The sequence below is a fragment of the Emys orbicularis genome, chromosome 9 (genome assembly GCF_028017835.1).
Source record: "Emys orbicularis isolate rEmyOrb1 chromosome 9, rEmyOrb1.hap1, whole genome shotgun sequence".
Taxonomy (NCBI): Eukaryota; Metazoa; Chordata; order Testudines; family Emydidae; genus Emys; species Emys orbicularis.
This window is the reverse complement of record NC_088691.1, coordinates 100,711,156-100,721,196: the sequence shown is the minus strand read 5'-3', so window position 1 is coordinate 100,721,196 and position 10,041 is coordinate 100,711,156. Positions and strand designations below refer to the sequence as shown.

At 62.0% G+C, this 10,041-nt stretch overlaps 1 protein-coding gene across 1 annotated transcript; it reads left to right on the top strand.

Annotated features, from left to right (window-relative positions):
* The first annotated feature begins 3,491 nt into the window (after positions 1-3,491).
* LOC135883404 (phospholipid scramblase 2-like) lies at positions 3,492-9,059 on the top strand. Its single transcript, XM_065410488.1, has 7 exons — positions 3,492-3,951; positions 4,769-4,843; positions 5,395-5,587; positions 5,877-5,988; positions 7,035-7,134; positions 7,633-7,691; positions 9,033-9,059. Exons 1-7 carry the CDS (start codon positions 3,492-3,494, stop codon positions 9,057-9,059), a joined length of 1,026 nt encoding a protein of 341 aa, XP_065266560.1.
* Positions 9,060-10,041: the final 982 nt, after the last annotated feature.

The following is a 10,041-nucleotide window of genomic DNA, read 5'->3' as shown; positions in this document are numbered from 1 at the left end:
TCATGTGAGCCAGGCGTGGGAGTAAACACCACCGCGTTTCCAAACGGCTGCTGGACTTCTTTGCTGGCAGCAGGGAAAGGCCAGGGGGGCGCTGGGGGTGGGGAGCAAGTGGGGAGGGGTATGACGGTGCTGCCCGTGGGAGCCAGCTGAGGTCACTCAATTAAGGTGAAAGCAAACAGAACGGGGCAAACCAACCCCAAATGCTGGTGGATATTCCAATACTTGGATTTACCAAACCAGCACAAAACAGCTTCTGTAGTACCTCACTGGTTACTCAGAAGTCCAAACAACGCAGTTCCCTTAAAGTGCCCAGCCTCAGGCCTCCATCCAAATACACACATCAGATAAGATTTTCAGTAATCAGCATCCTATCTCATCATATATAAGAAAAGGTTCTTCCAGTCCCAAAGGATCAGCCACACACCCAGGTCCAATTATAACTTAGATCTTACCCCAAACACATGCTTATAGCCAATTCTTCTTAACTAAGCTAAAATTTATTTAAAAAGAAAAGAGAGAGTGTGTTGGTTAAAAGGTCAATATACAGACAGACTTGAATTCAATTCTTGAGGTTCAGATACATAGCAGAGATGAGCTTGTAGTTGCCAAAAGTCCTTTTAGAAATAGTCCATAGGTTATAGTCCAATGTCCATATTCAGGGTGACTCCAGTCAAAGACTGGGGATCTCAATCCTTGTGGTTTAAGGTTTCCCCCTCTTGAAACCCAAAGCAGATCTGAGACGAAGAAGGATCATGTCCCAGGGTTTTTATACATTTCCAGCAGCCTTTTGGTCTAAGGCTTGGTCTACACTAACCCCCCAAATCGAACTAAGGTACGCAACTTCAGCTACGTGAATAACGTAGCTGAAGTTCGAAGTACCTTAGTTCGATCTTACCTCGGTCCACACACGGCAGGCAGGCTCCCCCGTCGACTCCGCGGTACTCCTCTCGTCTAGCTGGAGTACCGCAGTCGACGGCGAGCACTTCCGGGTTCGACTTATCGCGTCCAGACAAGACGCGATAAGTCGAACCCAGAACTTCGATTGCCAGCCGCCGAACTAGCGGCTGGGTATAGACGTACCCTGAGAAAACAATAGGCTTAACTCTCCTTCTTCCAAACATCCTGGCAATTAGCACAGGGTAATTTATCCATTAAACAGTTCAGATACAGGTTACCACTCAAGTGTCTTCTTAAATGCTAATACTCCTTTTTTGATCTTTGAATCCAAGCTATAGCAATAGACAAGACTTGTTTGCTTACATCCCAAGACCTGAGCAAACAGCTCCCCTTCTATCTCCAGCAATGCGGCTGCATTTCAAAGCTCTATTCATTTACAGATCTTCCTAACTACTCTCTAAAGTTCGGCCACGGGTCAGGTCAGTCTGGGAGGTAATTAACTCTTTCTGGCCCTGTCACTTTTCAATGAGAGATTATATCACACTCAGAACGTCACAAGGGGAGATGGGTCCGTCTCCGGTTGCTGCACCATGAGGCGTTGGCGCAGCTGGCCATGGCTTCCCAGAAGCGGCCGGGCAGAGGGAGATGGGGTGGGGGAGGCTGCCCGCTGCTGGTCCCAAGGCTGCTGAGTGCCCAGTGACGCCAGCCACTGCCGTGGGCACACTCGCCCAAGCTGTGGGGCTCCTGTTCTTTAGGGTGATCAGCTCAGCCCGAGCACCTGCTCGCCGGCCACACTGCGGTCCCTGTGGCGCCAGCCTGGCTGGTGGAGCTCTGGCATTCCAGGGGGCATTAGTGGTTTGGCACAAGCTCAGCTGGATTAATTCCTCCTTTGCAGGGCAGCTCTGGCCAGCCCCTTCCCCCTCGAGGGGCCGTTAACCCGCTCTTTGCCTGGCCCAGACACCAGGGGGGTTGAGTCAGTCCTGGAGCACGCTGCAGATCTGGGAGCACACGCGCCCGCTCCGCCCCCGCCACACTCGGCCAGCCGGCAAGGGAAGGAGGCCACCGTGACAATTCATGCCCAGTAACGGACTGACTCCCCTTTGGAGTCAGCCAGACGTGCCTCACACATCCGTTTGCAACCCCCCCCTCCCCAGCCGCTGCTCCAGGCAGTTCCCAGCCGGCTCCAGGGCACCCAGCACGCGCTCGCCAAGCCGCCTTGGCCTCTGCTGCTCCGACCGTGCCTCTCGCACGCTGCATTCAGGGGGCCGCGCGCGCTGGGGAGGTGGGCAGAGTCACGGCCCAAGGCAGCCTGGGAGGCTCTGTCCATGGAGCCCTCTCCGGCGGGGCCGCCCGGCCGAGCAGCATGGCCAGGCAGGGGCACGCTGCAGCAGGAGAGGCGAGGGGTTCAGATCAGGCCCCTCACAGATCTCAGGAACCGAGAGGGCCTCTGGCTCACTTAGCCGCAATCCCCGGCTGGCTGGGGGGCAGGCAGTGTAAGGGCAATGGGCTGGGGGGTATTATGGACCTTCTGGGGCCCCCATCGGGCCTTCTGTCCTGCCACACCCAGGCACAAGGGGGCCGGGGCAGAAAGGGGCCAAAGCCACCAATCTGGCAGACCTGATTTGCAGGGCGAAGATTCCGGTGAAGCCCTTTCACCGCCCTGATCCGCTTCCTCCTCCAGCTTCGATCCTGGAGCAAAGCCCCCCCCTTCCCCGTGGGGCCAGGAGCAGCCACCCAAAGAGCCCCAGCGGGAGACGCCCCCAAAGCGCCGGAGGAAAGGAAAGCGCCGTGCAAGCAGAACAGCTGTTTGCTCAACCTCCCGTCCCGGCTGTGAACGAGCCAGAGTCCGACATGGGGTTCATGGGGGGAAGGGCATAGTTGCTTTGCCACAGCAGGCGCTGCCGTGTGAGGAAGCCACAGTCACTTGGGGGGGGGGGTTCCAGAGGTGGGCTCCGGAGTTCCAGGCAGTAGCAGCTGGAAGCTGTTCCCATGGGGGGGCTATGGGGTGCCCTAGCAATGTGGCTGGCCAGCAGCCGTGCCAGAGCCAGCAGCCCTAGGATGTTGCCCCTTTTCTGGGGCGCAGGGGGAGCCCAGCGCTGCCAGGATCCGGGCTGAGGATTCAACATGCCCCATTGGATACTGGGGGCGTCGAGTCACTTTGGCGCCGACGCAGATTCGCAAGCGATCCCGTTTTCTCCTGCCCCCGTGGGCCTGGCGGCACCCTGGCCTGGCCTGGCTCACATGGCACCAACGGGCAGCCCTGAGCACTGGCCTGGCCTCTGGCTGTCATGTCACACTGCCAGGTCTCCCCTGCTGCCCTGATTAACATCCCCTCCCCCCGCCCGACGGGCCCCTCCTCCCGGGAAAGCTGCTGCTCTCTCCTGCCCTTTGCTGACCCCTCGGGGCCAGAGCTCTGCCCGCACAATGGGGGAGATCCGGCTGGTTGGGATGGCAACGCCGGCGGGCGGGAGGGGCAGGGGGGCTCCGGTGGGGGCTGCGCTGTTGGAGGGGGCTAGCAGCACAGCTGCAGAGGGGCCGGGGAGTTTGCAGCCCTCTGCCGCCCGGGGCCTGCCCTCAGCTCTCGGCCCCTCGGGATGGCCGCGCTCAGCTCCCAGCCGTCTCCCTTCGGGCACCTGACGCGGGAGCGGCACATCCAAGTGCCGACGAGGTCCTTGAGGAAGAAGGACGGGGCTCCGGGCCTCCGGGCCGGGGGGACGTCCCCCAGCTGGGAAGGCACAAGCCGAGCTAACCAGGCTCAAGAGCCGGACTTTGGGAGCAACCAGGGGAGCCCGGATGCCCCTTCGAGTGCCGAGGACCCTGGCCACCAACTCGAGGGCCGGAGATGGCCGGGAAGCAAGTGGGGTGGGACTGCCGGGGAGGAAGCCACCGAGTCGCCTCTGCCGCGGCTGGGCTGGCGGGGCAGGAGAGCCCGCAGACGGAGCCCGGAGCAGAGCTTGCAGCAGGTTCAGGAGGACGACGACGTTCCACCGCTCGGGCTGCAGGTGCTGGCCGGCGTCTCCCAGCTGCGCATCACCGCCCGAGCTGGGCTACGCGGTAAGGCCCTTGCGAGGCCCAATCTGCTGGCCTCAGCCCCCCGAGTGTGGCCCTCACAGCACTCAACCCCCACCTCCTCCTTATGAGAGCCCTGCCGCGATCCCAGCGCCCAGGACCCAGGAGGGCGGGGGGCAGAGCCTTTCAGCCCAGCTCCTCTCTTCAGATCCGCCCGGCAGTAGGGAGCAGAAGCTGGTGCCCCCTGGCAGTGTCTGGGGGATTCACGCTGAGCCAGGCACCCAGATCACAAAAGCCAGCACCAGCCAGGCCTGGGAGCCAATAGCAACAGGCCCCCAAGTGCGCTGGGGCCGTCTCCGAGGGGAGGAGCGCCCCCCCAATCTCGGCTCCGACCCGCTTGTCTCTGGGGTTCAGATGGCCCCAAATCAGCGTGGCCCGAACCTGCAGCGCAGAGGAGCAGGAAGAGGGGAGCAGAGCGGCCAATGTGTGAGGGGGGAACGATGGGGGGTGTTGGTTTGGCGGAGGACGCGCCAGGGAACTGCCTCCCGTCATGGGCCCGTCACCTGCTCCGCGCAGGCTGAATGACAGACCTGTCCCCGGGCTGGGCGCTCTGTGGGATCTCTGGTACTTACAGCGTTTAACCCAACGTGTGATGGGCCCACCGGCCCCCGTCAGCCCCAGGCCATGGGGCCATGAACACGCCCCGGCCCGGTCCCAGGGGTGCTGTGTGCCGGTCCTGCGTGAGGAATCTAAAGGCACGACGCCGGCTAGCGACATTTCCTGCCCACCCAGCCTGGCACAAGCAGGGCAGGGAGATGCGGGGGGCGGAGGGGGCACGGCTCAGACGCTGTCGCTCTTGCAGGGTTCGCCGGGGACCCAGGGAGAACGTACATGGTGGGCACCGCGCAGGCAAAGGGGCTGCTGGTAGCTATCGAAGGTAACTGGTGCCCCACCCCGGCCGATTCACCCGCCTCATTGTCAACAGCCACGGTGGGAGGGGCACAAAACCCTCCCAAATGGGGGGAAAGGGTCTGGATAGGAAGCCATGGAAAGGGCAGAGCCCACCCCACAGCAGGATGTGCCTCTCCCTCCCCTCCACCCCCCACAACCCCCTCCCGCAGCGCCTGAGCCAGAGATCCTGGTCACAGCTCACGGGCCACGGCCCCTCCGTTCCCATCCCCTGTGGCTCTGCCTTGGCTCAGGGTGGGGAGCAGCACAGCCCCCCAGTGCAGGGGAGCAGGGCCCCAGCACAGCTCCCCCCCCCAGCATCGGGGCGCAGGCCCCCAGCGCAGCCCCCTCCCCCGGCATCAGGGTGCAGGCCCCCAGCGCAGCCCCCGCCCTCCGGCATCGGGGCGCAGGCCCCCAGCGCAGCCCCCTCCCCCAGCATCGGGGCACAGGCCCCCAGCGCAGCCCCCTGCCCCAGGATCGGGGCACAGTCTCCTTGTGTGATGACCGCCAGGTCTGCACCGTTCTCTGTGCCCGCCTCAGAAACCAGCCGCTTGTGCCTGCACCTGTGTGGCCCTGCCCGCTCCTGCCGCATCCGCCTCCAGGACCCGCAAGGCCAGGATGTCCTATGGCTCCGACGGCCCTTCGGGGCGGGCGCCAGCTGCCTGGGCTGCTGCCGGACGGAGATGCGGGTGTTCACCGCCGGTGACCAGCTCGTGGGCAGCGTGCGGCAGAGGTGAGGGCACCGTGGGCTCGGGCACCAGGGCTCAGGAAGGGATTGCTCCTCAGCATGGAGAGGAGCCGGGCCCCACGCGGACGAGTGGCTGGTGGGGGCAGCGTGGGTGAACCGGGTTCAGCGCCCCCCCTGAGGCGCCAGACTGCAGGGGCGGCAGATGGACCAGTGATCAGACCCTGCCCCATGCCCAGCAGTGCAGTCCGGGGGCTCCAGCCGCCCCTCTGGCTGGCACGGGGCTCTCTGCCCTGCCCACGGCCTGGCTGTACCACACGCCATGCTCTATGTCTAGGTGGGGCATCCTTGCCCATCTCTGGGACCTGCGTGACCTCCACGGCGCAGCCACCATGAGGATCCGAGGCTCCTGCGCGGCCAGCCGCTGCTCCTCCAACCAGGAGTTCCAGGTAAGGGGGGCGGGTGGAACAGGGCAGCGCGTCTCCCTGGGGCTCCCGCCAAACACAGACCTTAGACGTTTTGGGGTGGATGGGGGTGGGGCTTTCTGGTTTCCATTGGATTGTCTACACTCTCTGGACAGCAACACGGGCTTCTTACCTATCATCCATCCTGAAGCTGGCAGCTGCACTCCTTTGCCAGGCGGGCTATACAGTGTGGGTGAACGTGGGCAGGAAGGAACACGACAGAAGTAATTGGTGTAAAGTCCACGAGCACCCAGACTGTGAATACTGTGTCCAGCGCTGGTCAGCCCACCTCTGCAAGGATGCAGCGGGACTGGGAAAGGTTCACAGAAGGGCAACAGAGATGGTCAAGGGTACGAAATGGCCTCCATGCAAAGAGAGATTAAAAAGACGGGGCCCATTTCAGCTTAGAAAGGAGACGACTAATGGGGGGTATGACAGAGGTCTATAAAATCATGACTGGCATGGGAAAAGTGAATAGGGAAGAGTTATCTATTCCTTCCCATAACACAAGAACTAGGGGTCACCCAATGAAATTAATAGGCAGCAGGTTTCAAACAAACTAAAGGAAGTATTTCACATAATGCACAATTAACCTGTGGAACTCCTTGCCAGGGGATGTTGTGAAGGTCAAAAGCATAACTAGGTTCAAAAAAGAACTGGAGGAGTTCATGTCTGTCAATGGCTAGTAGCCAAGATGGTCAGGACACAACCCCATGTTCAAGGTGACCCTAAACCTCTGACAGCCAGAAGCTGGGAGTGGAAGACAGGGGTGGATCATTCCATAATTGCCCTGTTCAGAACAGCCCCCCCTACCCCCCACGAAGCTCTCGTACTGGCTATGGATGCAGCCAGGACACTGGGCAAGATAGGTCATGGTCTGACCCAGTAGGGCAGCGCTTATGTTCTTATGTAGTCTAGAGACGATGCTAAGCTGGGGCCTTGCTAGAACCCCCATTGGGGATGTCCCCAGCCCCAGCCCATTGCTAGCACGGCCTTGGCACTGAGCTGCTCGTCCTTGTCCACCCGCCCAGGTCACCTCCCGCGCCGGCAGCCCCGTGGCAGTGATCTGGAAGAGGTGGCCAGGTTTCAATGAAGACCAGAACGTGGACCATGAGTTCTTCGGGGTGGACAGTAAGTGGGGAGCGCAGGGCGGCCAGGCTGCCAGGGAGAGTCCCCCAGCAGCGTCCGCCTCTGGGATGGGCAGGCTGGCAGGGCTCTGGGAGATGGGCACTGGTTTAATTTCCTCCCGTGCCTAGTAGCAGCTGCTCCTTCTCCAGCATCTGCCCCCAAAACACCTGAGCTCCAGCAAGGACGAGGGAACTGGCCTCACCCATAGAGTGAGCTGCAGGGAGAGCTCCGGGGTGGTGGCGAAGAGCCCTGTGGTGTCTAGGCCACCCAGAGAGCAGAGGCTCTCCTCTCGGATGCCCTTGCCAGGGAGAGGAGCAGCACCTGGCAGGAGAGGATGCAGACGGGCCGCTCGCCCCCTGAGGCAGCAGAACATCCCATGTGGGAGAGGGGCCCCCGAACCCGAGCAGTGGGGCTGTTCTGGGGCCGGGAGGGCGCTGGCATCGCCCCCTGTACCCATAGCTGAGCTGTGGGCAACGCGCCCTCCCACCATCTCTCTGTCAGTTTCAGCAAAGCTGGGGGCCGAGGACACCGCTCTCCTGCTGGCAGCAGCCTTCCTCCTGGTAAGTGCCAGCAGCCGAACCCTCCCCGCCCGCTCACGCGCCGGCCCTCCTCTCCGTGCCCTCTGCCCCCTGCTCGCACTCGTGGGCTGGCCACCCTGCCAGCAGCTCATGTGGGCCAGAGCCCTGGGGCAGAGACACTGAACCGTCCAGCCCTACCCCGGCGAACAACCGGAGGGGTCAGGAGCGAAAGGGCCTCGCCAGCGACCTCTGGCAGCAGGGCGCCCGGGTTCAGCTTGCCCCTTAGCGAACAGCTCTGTTGAGGGGGTCTTAGCGAGCTTTCCTGGCTGCTTCCCGGCATGGCGTGGTTTTACCTAAACTCACCCGCCAGCTCGCTGCCTCTGGCGCCTGGTTACACTAGACCCAAGACAACGCAGCTCCCCGCCCCCCGCCAGCCCTTCTCTGCACCATCCTCCCCGCAGCCCACACACCTGCGCGGGCACTGAGCTGGGGATGACTGTGCACAGGCAGGATCCACGTTGCCTTTTCCTTGCCATTCCCCCTCTCCCCCATCAGCTGCCATGCCTTGTGATGTCCTTAGCCACCTCGCTTCGACTAGGCCCCCGCTCCACGGAGCGTACCGTCTCCGGCCCGGGCCGTGCAGGGCGCTGCACACCCACAGCGCTCCAGGCAGCAGCATCAGTGTGTTTTCTCGTTAGCCGTAACCCAGGGGGACGCTCCCGCCTGTTGAGCCGCATTAGGGCTTTCGCTTCTTGCAGCCAGCCGCCACCAGAGGGCAACATGTTCACCGCACAACCGGTCAGCCAGTAGGGGGCAGTGAAACCCATGGACGCATGGATTCTGCCCGCTTAGCGGGCTGGGCAATGCATCGTGGCAGTGTCACGCCCCCCAGACAGCGGACTGAGCTGACCGGTCTCACGCCAGCTCGGGGAGCCGGTTACCCCTAGCATAGGACGTGGCTGGTTGTGTCTGGTGGAGCCGTGGGGCTGCAGATCTGGCTGGGCTGGCCACAGAGTTCTCCGGCGCGGCCTGTGCCACCCGTGGAGCTTAAACATTCCTCGCTCCCCCCGGCCCAGGTGGTGATTGCTTGGATCAAGGCAGAGCCTGGCGGGCTGGGACCGGTCTCCCACGGCCCCCTGTACTGCAGAGGAGGGTAGCTGCAATCCACTCCACTAGGTGCCCGTTAAGCTGCAGCCGCTGGGCACTGGGCTGGCAGCGCTCTTGGGTTCATGCCCCTCTATTATATTTCCCCATCCCCCGCTCAGAGGAGTGGTAAAGTCAGGTGCATAGGACGCCCCCTCGATCTTTGTGTGGAACATAGGGATTACCCCCCCCCCCATGTCCAGGGAAGCCTGTTTGTAACCTCTTCTCCCTGTTTCCCAGAACTTCATGTTCTTCGAGATGAGCTGAGGAGGCCTAGAAGAGACCTGCTGGGAGCCCTGCCATGCCAGAGACACTGGGACTAGTCCAGCAGCTCCCCCCTGGAGTCACGGAAATCCCAACAGCGAGGCACAGGCTGCTGCTGCCTCGCAAACGCTGGATCTCCTTTGGTGGCTGGGGTGGCGCTCGGCGCCTGGCTTCGCACACGCTGCTTTCATGAGGCAACTGGAGAACCTGGAGTCTGACATACTTTCTGTTTATCTTAGGTGCACGCGTGGCCCCGCCACCAGTGTGTCTGACCCCCCCCAATCCTCAATGCAACACCCCTCGGAGGCAGGGCAGGTATCCCCATTGTACAGTCGGGAATCTAAGGGGGATGCCCAAGGTCACGCAGGAAGTCGGTGGCAGAGCAGGGAATTGAAGCCAGGTCTCCCAAGTGCTAAGCTAGAGCCCCAACCACTAGGCCACCCTTCCTTTCCCGGGTCACTGTAAAATCCAGCACTGACTGGGCCCCTTGCAGAACCCACGTCGCAGCAGGCACGCGCGCTTTTTGCACCCTGAACTCTGCGGTACCTGGCTCTGGGAAACCCCGACGGCCCCAGCGTCACAAGGGCAGGCAGGACAAGGAGCCAGTGAACGATTCAAACCCAACACAAGCCGGGGGAGCGGACCGAGGCAAAGCGTTCGGACACGGGGAAGGAGTATGCCGGGCTCAGGTCCGGAACCTACTGGGCGCCGTGACCCATTCTTGCCACGGCCCTCCCAGATTGCGCTAACTGACACAGGAAGTCAATTAAACCATCAGATCAGCTCCTGGTGGCCGAGGGGTTCCCCGTTAAATTGAGGAATGGGACTTTTCCTTTGGGCCGCTGGCAGCTGGGCAGGTGCGTCTGGACGGGGGAGGGTTTAGTGCCAAACCACCCCATGAGCTCTTTGGGGAATTGTTCCAGGAGTCAGCGGCCCCGTTCAGAATCAGGGCTGCATGGTGCTGGGTGCTGTACAGACGCATACG